This window comes from Nanorana parkeri, unplaced genomic scaffold (assembly GCF_000935625.1).
Source record: "Nanorana parkeri isolate BGI_ZX_2015 unplaced genomic scaffold, ASM93562v1 scaffold209, whole genome shotgun sequence".
NCBI lineage: Eukaryota > Metazoa > Chordata > Amphibia > Anura > Dicroglossidae > Nanorana > Nanorana parkeri.
This window is the reverse complement of record NW_017306477.1, coordinates 92,196-107,165: the sequence shown is the minus strand read 5'-3', so window position 1 is coordinate 107,165 and position 14,970 is coordinate 92,196. Positions and strand designations below refer to the sequence as shown.

The window sequence follows — 14,970 nt, the reverse complement described above, 5'->3', positions numbered from 1 at the left end:
TATATATATATATATATACGGTATATATTTATGTTATTACTGTAAAATGCAAATTGACTTTTATAACTGTTAAAGAAAGACATATTTTAGTCAACATCCACTTCTAGGGCTGTAAATATTCCTAAAGTATTGCTACAGATAACCACTTTAAATACATATGCTTTGAACTGTAGTGTGCAGCTAGTGGATGTCTATGGACAGACAAAACTGTCCCAGCATGCCCTTCTCTACTCTTACAACTAATAGCGCCATTAAGATGATTGATTACAGCACTTATAAGGGGAGTCAGCTGTGAAACCTTCCTATATGCAACCTATTTCAACATCACAACACAAAAAAGAAATGGCGGTGCAGTAACCCCTCGCATCCAATCAAAATTCAGCTTTCTAATTAGTTTATATTCAGCCTTGGAGATCACTGCTGTTTGTAATTAACAAACCTGCCCAAATGGTCCTCCTAACCTTCAGGGGTCTGCTATTTCCTTTTCTAATGCTTTGATTTATGAGCATTTAAACTATTCTGCTACATCTGAGTTTGATGTGAATTCAATTTCAAATGTCAATATTTCTTTTTATAAATTAGGCTGTATTCACAAACCTTTATCATAAGGAAAATTATGTTTATTTTAGCCACATGACTGTAATCCCATTGGACTCAACTAAAAATAACCGTCACTTTTCAGTACTAGTTTGTTTAGTTTTGATATATTTCACTAATCATTTCTAAACTCCCATTTTGTACATTTTTTTTTCTTCCTATTCTAAAGGTGCCCGGTTATGTGAGACGATTGTCACCCATTCTGGTCAATTATGGTCTAGCTGAAAATGACTTAAGGTCTATTGGCTGTCTACAATTTCTACAAGCACCCCCAGGCAGAGCAATGTTGGCAGAAGAATGCATCATTTAGCTGGCTTTCCTTGTCAGATTATAATGTTCCTTGATAATAGAGAGGCTTTAGGTTTGTCTCTTCAAGGCATACCCATGATACAAGCATTCGGCAGTCAGTCATTTTGACTATTATTTCATGTTTATTAGAAACTTTAGTTTTAATCACTTGCTTAAGCAGTCTTAGCCCGACTGCTATGTCGTGCAGTTAGTCAATAAAAAACCAGTGCTGGTAAAGATCATGTATGCCCTGATGTATTACCATTTACGTATAGTTATTCCCATTTTAATGCTTTGACTTTGAACATCTAAACTATTTTTCTACATTTGACCTGTAGTGAATCTATTGCAAAATGTCAATATTTATCTCAACTAATCAGCGTGAATTCACAAACCTTTAACACAAGGATAAGGATGTTTATTTTAACCATGTGACTGTAATGTCCTAATCATATTGGACTCAACTGAAAATAACCGTCATGTTTTTAAAATAAGTATTCTCATTCTAGTGCGTTAGCTTTGTCAATTGATCTTATTATCTAAGAAAATAAATAAACAGTTGGGAAAAGAATATTTCTTCTCACCACAAAAATAGAATGAAGGTTAAACAAATGCAAGACGTCAAATGAGGCATAATGCAGCTGAATGATGATCAGATACATTAGCAAAATGTTGTTACCATTGAGTGTTTAGAGAACATCAGCTGTTCTCATTGTCCTTACACCTCAGAGCAGAAGTAGCACACACTTGTCAGAATCCCCCTGCTGGAACATGCCAGGGAATAGTAAAAAATAGAAAATGTAACATAAACAGAGAAGTCACAGGGTGGCTTCCCTCAGGATATTATGACATCAGGATCCCGCAGCTGAGCTCAAGTCATTCACCTACATTAAGTGTCCATGTTAACCCTAAAACTGCTTTCTGCAATAGCACGGATTCAGGATGAAAGGTCTACAGACTATAAATACCAAGGGGGTAAAAATCCTTTAAGCAAATCAGAACAGATTGCTGGCTGTTTGCAAGCCTGGCAGGCAAAGGGGAATCCTCATTCTATCTGACACAGAACAATTCCTGGGCCCCCCATTCTGTGAAGATGGCATATAGAGGGAACCTTCTTGCAAGTAGAAAAGCTCATCTATGTATGTGATCATGCCAGAGTGTGGGAAGTTCTCTGGCTGTGCATGGTGGCAGTGGATTATTCATGGCAGGTAAAGAATGCCCTGCTCTGTGCATGGTGGCAGTGGATCCTGCATGACAGGTAGAGAGTGCCCTGCTCTGTGCATGGTGGCAGTGCATCCTGCATGACAGGTAGAGAGTGCCCAGCTCCGTGCATGGTGGCAGTGGATTGTGCATGACCGGCAGAGAGTGTACTACTCTGTGCATGGTGGCAGTGGATTGTACATGATAGGTAGAGAGTCCCCTGCTCTGTGAATTGTGGCAGTGGATATTGCATGGTAGGCAGAAAGTGCCCTGCTCTGTGCATGGTGGTAGTTGATTGTGCATGGTAGGTAGAGTGCCCTGCTCTGTGCATGGAGGCAAGGGATCTTGCATGGTAGGTAGAGAGGTCCCTGCTCTGTGGATGGAGGCAGTGGATCTTGCATGGTAGGTAGAGAGTGCCCTGCTCTGTGGATGGAGGCAGTGGATCTTGCATGGTAGGTAGAGAGTGCCCTGCTGAAGCATGGAGGAAGAGGATCTTACATGGTAGGTAGAGATTCCCCTGCTCTGTGGATAGAGGCAGTAGATCGTGCATGGTAAGTAGAGAGTTCCCTGATCTGTGCATGGTATCAGTGGATCATGCATAACATGTAGAGTGCCCTGCTGCTGTGCATGGTGGCAGTGGATGGTGCATAGTAGCTAGAGAATGTCCTGCTGTTTTGCATGGTCTCAGTGGATCATGCATGGCAAGTAAAGCGTGCCCTGCTGTATGCATGGTGGCAGTGGATCATGAATGGCAGGTAGAGATTGTCCTGCTCTTGTGTATGAAAGGTAGAGAGTCCCCAGCTCTTTGCATGGTGGCAATGGACTGTGAATGGCAGGTAGAGATTGTCCTGCTCTTGTGCATGACAGGTAGAGAGTCCCCAGCTCTGTGCATGGTGGCAGTGGATTGTTCATGACAAGTAAAGAGTGCCCTGCTTTATGCATGGTGGCAGTGGATCATGCATGGTAGATACAATGTGCCCTGCTCTGTGCATGCTGGCAATGGATTGTGCATGCTGGCAGGGCCCTGCTTTGTGCATGGTGGCAGTGTATGGCATGTAGAGAGTGCCAAGCTCTTTGCATGCTGGCAGTGTATGGCATGTAGAGAGTGCCCAGCTCTTTGCATGCTGGCAGAGCCCTGCTCTGTGTAGGGTGGCAGTGGATCGTGAATGGCAGGTAGAGAGTGCCCTGCTCTGTGCATGGTGGCAATGAATTGTGCATGTTGGCAGTGTATGGCAGGTAGAGTGCCCAGCTTTATGCATGCTGGCAGAGCCCTGCTCTGTGTAGGGTGGCAGTGGATCGTGAATGGTAGGTAGAGAGTGCCCTGCTTCTGTGCATGTGCTGCCCCCAAGTCACTCTCCATGTGCCAATGACAGGCAGAGGGGTCACAGAGGGCTTCCCAGCATAGATCTGTGTACATCTGACATATGACATCCTGCGCTCGGTGACAGATCAGGACAGCATGTTCTCTCATTTCCTGCTGTGACATTACCTGATCAGTATAGAGACCCCAACGTCCTCACAGTTTGCATACAGACGATCCCAGGTGTCCTTGATGATGCCCCTCTCGGCGTCTGTTATGTCCGGTCTCTCCCACCGCTCCGTGTCATTCTCCTCTTGGACTTTCTCCATGGACCCGTCAGGATGGAATGACAGACACAGCCACGGGCAGGAATCAGGAGCCCCCCTGCAGAGATCGGGATGTCGGGTGAAGGGGGGTCGGTGAGCCTCTTGTGTTGGGTCTAATAGTCAGAGCTCAGAGCTGTGTCCATCACCGGTGTGTGTGTGCAGCGTGTGAATGGCAGCCCAGAAATAAACTGATGAAAAGTAAGATATTTCAAGGCATTGTCAGAATGCTGAGGCAGAGAGCAGATCTCCGTCCCACCTCTTCCCCCTCCTCTTCTCTCCTTCTCTTTCTTTCAGTCCCTGCCTTCTTCCCTCCCCTTTTCACCTTCTCTTTCTTAACTCTTTCTTCTTTTCTTCTCTTCTTCTTCCTACCTATCCTCCCCACCACCACCACCATCATCCACCACCACTATCATCCACCAACACCTAGGATCCCTTTTATTAATCTTCACCCTGCAGCCTTTGATCATCCTCATACACATCTAAAGCCAGTCATACACCAGTAGAATATCGTTGGGGAAAAAAAAAATTTCAGAATGTTAGGCAATTAGGTGAAATCGACAATCGTTTGTGACCGCGTTGATGAAAAGAATGCAAGGGGCAGGATGGATTTTTCTTGAGCAAATTAAATTCTAAAGCTGGCCATATTCTATGCGAATTTCATCCAGTTCTTCATGAAGCGACCGAAATTCACACAGTGGGTGCCACTGACAATAAGCTTATCGAAAGAACTGGTTGGAAAATCTTTGCCCGGATGGTGGTTGCAGCCAAACAGCTGCAAGCACTATTCTAAAAAGGAAACAGCGGCGGATCCATCAATGCCCGTAAGCCCAGAGGGTGAATGCAAAAAAAAAAATTGAACAGTGTATGGCCAGCTTAGCAGTGAATCTGGTTTTCAGTCCATTAATTCCAAAATCAAATGTTAAAATTGAACAAGATTTCCAGCGTCCTTCGTCAAGTCTCTGATGGCATTATCGAATGTTCTGATTTATCAACCCTATAAACATTCATATGGAAGTCAACCAGTGTATGGACAACTTTAGGTCCTGTTTGCACCTTCACATTTTAGAACGCAAAACAATGGATGTGTCATAGGAACACTCAGGCTGTCCCTAAAATGAGGCGGCATCTGATTGGGTCACATGGTGGGGTCGGCAGGTGTGCCTGCCATCTCCTTTCTGGCCAGAGCATTCCAAGTTGCCAAGAGTTCTTAGCAACCTGTGACGCTCTGGCCGGCGTCCTTCCCAGCTCACTGACGTCACTGGTTGCCAGGAGCCGAGTGGGATCCTCTGCCTTGTATCCTGGTCAGCTCCTGGCAACCAGTGATGTTAGTGAGCTTGGCAGGACGCCGTGCACCTTCGCAGTCTCTGATGGCATTATCCGATCTGCCCAACCCTACCCGGAACATGCACTACGAGCCACCACCAAGCCAAAAATCCCCCACGCCGCCCCTGGACATACATTATGAGCTTTGAGATCACAGCGAGATGTCAAGGGACGCCCCTGGGAACACTTTTAGCTCTGATTGAGCCCGGCTTGAAGCTCAGAGCTCCAAAAAGCTCAACAGCCATAATCCTACATGTTTACATTGCCCCTGTTCACGTATAAGGGCTCAGACATCTGTAGCTTGACGCCTGAAGATCAAGAAGGTACAGGAGCTTTTGGTCTCATATATTTTAATTTAAGCACCTAAAATAAATTCCTGAAAATTAGGCTTTTTCAAGGCTAAACATCTATCTCCTTCTCCTAGTACGTAACTTTTCATTGGCTAGAACAAAAACGCGCAAGTTTGAATACACCACAAAAAAGTGCAACATATAAAAACACTCCCAAATTTCCTGTAAACGCTCGCACTCAGCTGTAAAAGCAGCGTTAATCCAATTAGCCCATTCACATCTATGCACTGCATTGCGTTTTGCAAATTGAAACATGTCTGCTTTTCTGTGCTATTTCATGAGCTTTAAGGCTTTTGATGGCAATTAAAAATGCACGTATAATGCGTTCTGATGCATTTTTATGCGTTTTTAACCCCTAGTAAAAACTGTAAAATAGAAGTTGTTAGCAGTCAATACAGTACAAGGTGACAGGGGCTATATTGATGTATGATCATCAGAAGTCACCTTTTTTTATAGACATTCAGGTCTGAGGTCAGTATACATAAACTAAAGCTCCCTCTCTGCTCTCTATGACTCAGGTATCTGCGCTTCTTATGTCGCCTCATAGTGAATAAAGATGATGGCAGTTGGTGTGGCAGCTACAATAAAAGGTGAATATGAAGACATTGTGATCAGATTCCTCAACAAGAGTCAGAACTCCAGAAAGTAGACACTTCCCAAAGTTTACATTAATGGCGTCACTGCAGGAAATCAATACGCTTTTCATATGCGCTTGTTTGAAACGCAGAAAAACAATTCCCATGTACACAAGCTCTGTACTGCTCTACCTTGCCATTGTTCTTTTTTTTTTAGGTCTGATGAAGAGATATAACAAAAAAAATTATACTCTTAACTGGCCAGACACTAGTAACAATGTCACCCGTTAAATCCATGTTTTCTATGTGCTCCATAATTGATGCGTTTCAAAGTACAATAGCCGCAGTGGTGAATAACTCCATCTCAGCTGTTTACTCTGGATAGAGGAGTCCGTTAGATTTTGTTCTTTTGAGCTCAAAAACTGAAACCCAGCTTAACCTGACGAATTGATACCCCCCCCAGGGGCCATCAGTCTGAGGGCATATCATATGCCAGTCACAAAGATGAGAGATGGTGGAGAGTCATTCGTAAGGACTGCTCAAAGTAAGCCTGATAATTGAAGAACTGGGGCTTACATAGATGGTTACTATGACCAACTCTGTAGTCCCAGAGCTCTATAGTACCAGCTGTACCCGCCCCTTCCCCCGTCCGTTCCGCCAGTCAGCGCTGGAGGATCGAATAGGGGAGGGGGGAATCCAGTCCCTCCCCTGTCAAGGCTCTCTGCAGGGATAGATCGAGAAGTGAGCGAGCGCCGGTATGTATTAAATGCATGGTCCAAAAATGCGGGAAGCTCACAGCTTAAGGTACTGCATAAGCTTCTTTGCCGTGTTTGTCACTTGTAGGTCAGCCCATTGAAATGAATGGGCTAATGTGTGGCAAACACTTCAAAACATGCACAAACAAGTCGTAGGTTCATGCGTGCCGCAAGTGTGAACTGGGCCTAACACAGAACAGGTGCACAACAAAAGGGGAGCATGAAATGTGCTGAGACACGACCTGAACAACTTCACTGCTTTTATTGTGCATTTTGAGGATGAATTGCTCTACAGTGGCTGCAACTAGACAGGTCATTGATGGCTTATTTTAAAGCCTTTTTACAGCTATTACTGTGTATCTATTTGAATGTCCATATCTTGGCCACTGTTGTACTTTAAGAACCTGACCTATGAAAATCCCAGAAACCTGAGGAATAAATTGCTGCTTTGCCTTGTCGCAGGTCCCTGTGGAATAAGCCAGGTTCTTATTTTTTCAAAAGCCGAGGGAGAGCATAGTTCATTTTTGGTTGCCCAGTGGCATAATTCTGTGCAGCAATGCCCTTACCTGAAGCCAAATTCTATATCCCCCTTAAATCTGTGTAGGCCTTTCTGATTTTATTGAACTGTAATAAGATTCTCATCATTAATTTGTTTTCTTTTTATCATGCGCTAAACTCAGGATTTCCATTTGTCACCATCTGCCTGTAATCTTCCCCCCGATCAATTTATTCCCCCCTTGTTTCCTATTTTTTCCCTCCCTCGTCTCCCTCCCCCTTGGGTGATTTTCTTCTCCTTCAGACATGACCTTTCTCTGGGTTGTCAGGACACACATAGCTCCTCTTTCATATCAGTCTTGAAGAGTCCTCTGCGCTGGGAATATCTGGTAACATTAACATGCCGGTCCAATGGCACACAGTACCACACAGATATAAAATTACCAATGTCTGTAATCACACTTGAATTGAATTAATGACTTCACTCGTTCTCACAGTGCTGGATGACTACAAGAGAACCTGCAAGATTGTCCCTCTGACAATCATAAATCTGATCTTTCCATCCATCGGGTCTCTGGAGTAAAATTGACTCTTTTTTCCCTTTTTTTTTTAATTTCTCAGCATTCTTTAGGCTTTTTTTTTCACTTGAAAAGTATAATTATAGCCTTCCCTCTTTCAATTTCCGTTCATTTGCTCTGCCTGATTGGCTAATGTTGACTATTATTTCAGTACTCCCTTTCATGCTCTCAATCTTCTTTAACTCCCTCTGGCCTCCTGCTCCTTGTTTATCGTCTGTCTTGTTTCCCCCTGTTGCTTTAACGATCTCCATTTTTATTAATCACCCTCCTACTCTGTTTGTCCTACCTTTGCCCTACATGTTCTCATGATGACTTTCGATCATTCGTTTTCACTCTCTTAATCAACAAAAATCAAGTTAATGCAACATCTATATTATCTACAAAAGCACATACTAATGAGGCTGTTAAATAAAATAAAACAACGGATGTACTAAAGTAACATAATTTCCCGCTATTGTTCTTTCATTATTTAGAGGCTTAGTCCACCAAAAATTTAGAGTTGATCTACCTGACAATTTCTTATATCTCTGAGGGACTCTGTTGGTAAAGCTAGCCATTAGGGATGAGGCTGGGCTTGGTATAAACATTTGAGTTAGGCCAACCACGCTCAAAACTACGACTGCCACCCTATCTCCCAACCCAATGTATGGTGGCAGTTCCCTGATCCCCACCCCTTTCTGATGTATAGCTGCAACTGATTGGGTCGGGAGGAGGGGTTGGCGGTCATAGTTTTGAGCCAACCCCACTGAAAACTACAACCACCACCCCCCTCTCCCAACCAAATCCATGTTGGCAGTTGCGCCAGGGGCGTTCCCTGGGCCTTTTTGTTGTATAGCTGCGGGGCGGGGAATGCTAATCAAATTGTTAAATATAAGCTTTCTGTTTTAATGACGGACCTTATTTTCAACTAGTACAGCTGCATCCAAAAGCATTTATAAAAAACAAACTATACAAGGTTTGTAAAATATTAAAGAAGAACTCCAGGAAAAATGAATCCCAACCTTTGCAGTGGGGTACCCGTGCACTGAAAGGGTTAAGTGTTTGTTTTGGTCTAGGAAGGAAAATAAAAAAAGTTATACTCACCCAATCCTCCGGCTTGCTCTTAGATTGGTCCCTGGAGCCTCTCTCCCCCTCCTCTGCAGGGGTCTAAGGTCCCTGACTTATCATGTCCAATACACTGTGTATAGGACATGAGGACTCCGAAAGACATTCCAGCGGAGGAGGAGACAGGCTGCAAGGAGTATGTGTCACAGCCAGCCAACTCGGAGGAACAGGTGACTCTAACTTGGTTATTTTCAGCCCTAGAACAAAAGTTAATCTTTCCAGTGCGGAGGTAGCCCCCTTGCAAAGGTTAGTAAAAAATTACCCGGAGTTCTTCTTTAAAGGATGGGGGTCCAGGAAGCCAAATGCAAGAAAAGATTTGATGCGCAGGGACCTGGGGGCGCATACTCTCTTCTGGCACCACTGGATTAGGTACATTGATGGCAGTTCAGGTTCACTTTAATATAGATAATGTAAACAGGCTTTAAGGTTGAAAAAGAGTTCTTTTGTATAAAGTGTGCAGTGTTTTATGTAGATGGAGGTCGTAGTATTTGTTTATTATATAAGCAAGGACTGCTTCCTTCTTAGTAACCCTACACAGTGGTTGTGGCTTACTACGTTTCCCTTACAGTGCAAGTCTTTTAGTCAGGTCTGACCATGGGCGTCCCGAGGCCGAGTAGCAGAAGATTCAGAAGTGGATCAGAGTTTTGTTACCTATTCTTCAACAAACATGGACATTTACTATGTAACACCTTCTTAGTGTGCAAACACAGCTGGTCACACACAACCAGATACCTTCACATAAAAGATAACAACTTGTCCTTGAAATTGTTGTTTTATTACCTTTGACCTTAACAGCCTGGATGTGCACACACAGTACTATGCTTTTTCTTATGCATTAAATGGGAGTGACCAGGCCCTACTTCTTGTGGAATTACCCACATCTCTGGGAGCTGGAAGTACATGTTATCATCCATTAGGGTTCATTCACACCATAGGCAGTGCATTCCGGTCAGAATCGACCAGAATGGACCGGAACGCACTGCCCACATTGCGGCTGGCTCACTTTTTTGCCGGGCTGGAGGGGGCGTGGCGGGCCATTGGAGTGAATGGCACCGTAGCCATGCCCTGCGGCCGCACATTGTGGCTGCAGTGCGTTCCGATCAAAATGCTATTTTGATCGCACCGGAGCGCACTGCAGGCACATTGTGCCTTGCCATCCCCTGCAGGCGATCGCATTGCGGCCGCAGGGCGTGGCTAAGGTGCCATTCACTTCAATGGCCCACCACGCCCCCTCCAGCCTTGCAAAAAAAGTGAGCCGGCCGCAATGCGGGCAGTGCGTTCCTGTCCGGTTTCTGACCGGAACGCACTGCTTATTGCGTGAACGAACCCTTAGGGAGGGCAGTGGCAGCTTAATTGGCCCAATTATCCCAAGCTCAAATAGGGCACTTAAATACAAGCTGAAATCAGGAGTATCACTTGCTATTATCACGGCCCCTGCCAACCTTAGGGCTCAGTCACAAAATGCTGCAAGCCCTATTTTCTTTGGACCGGACCACAGGCATAATGTGCCTTGCGTTCCCGTGCGGGCGATCGCCTTGCGGCCGGAGGGCATGGCTACGGTGCCATTCACTTTGATGGACCGCCACGCCCCCTCCTGCCCCACAACATAGTGAGCCGGCCGCAATGCAATGTGTCTGGTGCGAACGAGGCCTTAAAGTGATATTAAAGTCAAAGAAGGGAATTTATCGAAACTGGAGCAGAAGAAAATCTGGAGCAGCTGTGCATGGCAACCAATCAGCTTCTCTTTTACATTTTCAAATCTTAACCAAACAAACTGAAGAGAAAAGCTGATTGGTTGGCATGCACAGCTGCTCCAGATTTTGTCTGCTCCAGTTTTGATAAATTCCCCATTTAAAGTATTTTAAGCTATTTCAAATGCTGATGAAATCTCTTGCAACTGATGCTGCTCCTTGATGTTTAAAGGTTTTAGCTTCCTCCACAATCAGCTGGTACCCCGAGCACTGACCCTGACATCCTGTTTTAGGGTGGCTCCTTTCCCTTGCAGGGTCCTATAGAGCCACCCATGTGTGTAATAGTACCTTGTGTGTGTCTGCTCTGCTTCCCCCTCCTCTTTCCTCCCTCCCTTCCCCAAACTAGTAGATGGAGAGCTTCTAGAGACTGTTCTGTCCCTTCTGATCTTGTACTGGGCAGGAAGTTCACAGAAGCCGAGCTGAGAGAGTCGGAGCTGTTTGAAAACATAACTGTAAGTGGTCGAGCAAAAAAATTGAAGAAATACTTTGTTGGGCAATGAATATTTGTTTGATCTGGATTCATCATTGAAAAAAAGTTTGAGCGTTTAATACTGCTTTAAATCCCGACTCCAATGCCCTCCGCTTGCAGCACTCCCTCACTATTTTTTTTCTGCTTACCTTTTTTTCTGCTTTTTTTCAGTCCGGTCAAGTGACATCATGGATCCTCTTCCTCCGACTGTAAGCGGATCCTGAATACAGCACCATGTAATGACATAAGGCTGCTCTCCGTAGCATACTTCATGACAGACCGATGGCGTTCCCCCAGAGGACGGGTCCTTGATGTTCTGCGTTCACAGCAAGTATGTTGAATGATGCCTGCTATCATTAAGGCTGGGTTCACACCTAGGTGGCAGCATTTTTGCGCGTTTCTACGTGCGTTTTGATGCATGTTTTTGCATGATTTGTTTGCGTTTTTACACGCAGTTCATGCGCTTGAATGAAGTCGCGCATTTTTGTTAGAAGATTCTAAGTCATTGATGTTAATAGGCAGATATACACATTAAATGCACACAAAAACACAGCAAATGTGCATTTTCAAGGGTTTCCTATTGAGTCTATGGAGCCAAAAACGAGCTGTAGTAATCCAAAAAAAAGCTCCTGTACTTTTTTCAGGCATCTTGCCTATTGCGACAAAACGCTCAGATGTGAATAGGGCCATATAAATTGATGGAAATTTTTTGGGGCGAAGATTTTTTGAGCATTATTTAGGGCAGAAAAAGCGCTACAAAATGCTCAGTGTGAACCAGGCCTTAACCACACATTTTTAATTGTTTTTAGAAAGCTGGATCCGGGCTTTGGACCCCATTCACACCGAATCCGTTAGCACCTGATTTTCAGAAGATGTCAATGAATGACAACAGAAGGTAACCTGAAAAATGTATGCATGTGATTGGGACCAGTTCGTGCTGCTGCATTGCATTGCAGTGGGCTGAAAGAAAACTAGAGGATGCTCTACTTTTAGTGCAACGCAACACAAATGGATGTAACCGTAACACAATGGAAGTAAAAAAAAGTACACAGAAGTTTGTACACTCAGGACATATTCATTAAAATAAATTGGCAAAAACGAAAAAATATATAAATGCAATGGAAGTCAAAGTATATTTGTGGTGTGACCTGAATTCAATATTGAAAAAAGTTTGAAAGTGTAATAATACTTTAACAGGCAATAATGGTACTTTAGTGGTCTTTAAGTCCATAATAGAAGTCACCAGCACTGGATGTTATGTGTAAGAAGTATAAGCACTTTTTATTGAACTGTCACATGCGCCATTAAGCCAACATTTCGGGGCCACTCAGAAGAAGAAGACACCCTGCGTGAAGAAGAAGGGGCCCTGAAGAAGGCTTAATGCCGCATGTGACAGTTCAATAAAAAACGTTAGCTTAATGACGCATGTGACAGTTCAATAACAGGTGCTTATAAAATCTTGCACATAAAATCGAGTGCTGGTGTCTTCTATTACAGACTGTATTGCACACGGCGCCATCCGTGTTGTCACTTCGAGCACCAAACTTTTGTATCTGAAGGTCTACATGCTGTAAGTATTTCTTCTATTAGACCCCTAATGTAACCTTTGCACTTCAGTGAAGCTGATCAAGCACAAATAACAGCTTAGAAGCTGGAAGTGACAAAATCATCGTTGTTTCCAGATTCATTCTGCTTGGAGGACGTTCGCTGGTCTCTTTCTTCTGCACACTTGGCAGCCCATGGAAGTGATCGGGCAGCTTTACAGACACACAAATCACTTTCACTGTGAAGGCAGTCAGCTTTACACATGTAAAAAGACTCCAGCAGATATGACAGCTATTATTTTAAAGGGGACCGTCAGGGGAACCGTTCTGATATAAGTTCATGGTCGCTAAAGCGACCATGAGCTTTTAGCAGAAGGGAGAAAGCCACCGACATAAGGCTTACTGATGTGGCCAGCTGGAAACAGTTGTGTTCCGCCGTAAACCTTATGTCGGCGGCAGCAAAAGTGTTAAGCACATTAGTCAGGATTGGAGCAGCATTTAACAGGGCGAACAGCATTAAAGGTAATTCTTCTTTATTAGTTATGGATTTATTTAAAAACGTTACTATAACGATAAGGTTGCTTTAAATAATAACTTGTGGCACCAACCGTGTCTCTGTGTCCTGGGGGACAAGCCTGATGGAGCGTTGGCTGACTTTATGATTGAGGGAATGTTTTCAGTAGCATGTTGATGATTCAGCATTTTGTGGCTGTAAACCAGCAGCAAACTAAACTTGCTCCCCTCGAGTTCTACATCATGTCTATCAACATTCCTAAAAGGAAGCCAAGGGTGACAAAAGGGGAAGTCAGCTTCCAGGGTCGCTGGGCCTCTTCATTATATTCTAGCTATGAGCCTAAAATCCACTTCCTAACTGAAAGCTAAACTCCCGGCAGATATAAAGCAGCACCACTGAATGCAGTATTGTTTTCATTCAAACAAATGTATTTTTATATGCAGCTTGCAAAATTACTGGAATTATACTTAGTAGCATGCGCGACTGTCTGATTGACGCCTGCCGGTGGTCATCTTGGTGATGGACGCTGGCAGAGAGAGGAGGGGATGTTCACCCGGCGGAATGAGGTATGCCGCCGGGTCCCCTCCTCTCTCCTGACACTGTCGGGCTCTCAGGCCATGACCGAATGACAGACTTTTTAGAGGGGGTGACACCAAAATGACTGACAGTCATTTTGGTGTCACCCCTGCAATGGTGTCACCCGGGTGCGGGCCCCACCCCCCTTGTGACGCCACTGAATATAATGAAGACATTACAGTTACAAAACAAGTCAAGATGGTAAGAAGGACCCTGCCCGTGAGAGCTTACAATCTAACAGGGAGGGGCAAGTGATACAAGCTGTAGCGGTAGCTGTGCGGGGATGGATTGTTTGAGAAAGTAATAGGCCAGTGGTAAGGTTGAGGTGGGATAGGCTTCCCTGAAGAGATGAGTCTTTAGGGATCGATTAAAGGCAAACAGAGTATGAGATAGATGGAAAGGTTGGGGTAAGGAGTTTCAAAGAAAGGGAAAGACTCTAGTGAAGTCCTGGAGGCGAGCATAGAAGTGTTGACGAGGGAGCTAGAGAGCAGAGGGTCTTGGGAGGAGTGGAGAGGACGGTTAGGGTAATACTTTGAGAAGAGGTTGGAGACATAGCCAGGGTAGAGTTGTGGATGGCTTTGTAAGTCAGTAATTGTTAATATTTTGAATTTTATACTTTGCATGATTGAAGCCAGAGGAGGGATTGGTAGAGAGGGGTGGCAGACACTGAGTGGTTGGTTAGATTAGGATAAAAGAAAAACTCTCTCAACCCTCCTTCTTACCTGTGTCCCCGTTTTCACTTACTCATTGTTAGGAGGTTTATTTGAAATGGAAAGGATGTGCCTCTAAAAACTTAGATGTATACTGCAACTATACATAAGCCCCTTTAGAGTTATACAGAAGGACCCGGTGCTGGATGATCATGTGGCCGTGGCCTAAGCCCCTTCAGACTTCTAGATTACATGTTTGGTCTTTATTTATTTCTATCTTACAAATATCTTATTTAACTCTTTTAATAAACCTGCACTTATTTCCATTTAGAGGGAGATGGCACGCACTTCATATTGTTTTCTTATTTCTTAACCAGTTGACATCCGCGGTGTTAAACCCCCTTCCCATCCAGGCCATTTTTCAGTATTCAGCGCTGCGGTACTTTAACTGACATTTATTCCGTCATGCAGCGCTGTACTGAAATGAATTTTATCCCCTTTTTTGGGGACAGATAGAGCTTTCTTTTGGTGGTATTTATTCACCACTGGGGGTTTTATTTTTTTACTATATTAAG

The 14,970-nt window shown here is 44.1% G+C and overlaps 1 protein-coding gene across 1 annotated transcript in view; it reads right to left on the bottom strand.

The window, feature by feature from the left end:
* CYGB (cytoglobin) overlaps window positions 1-3,802 on the bottom strand; it is a 33,788-nt gene extending 29,986 nt beyond the window's left edge. Inside the window, exon 1 of the mRNA XM_018555701.1 lies at window positions 3,575-3,802. Coding sequence (XP_018411203.1) covers window positions 3,575-3,714 — 140 coding nt within the window. The 5' untranslated portion in view covers window positions 3,715-3,802. The remainder of the gene's footprint in view (window positions 1-3,574) is intronic.
* Between the last annotated feature and the right edge of the window lie 11,168 nt (window positions 3,803-14,970).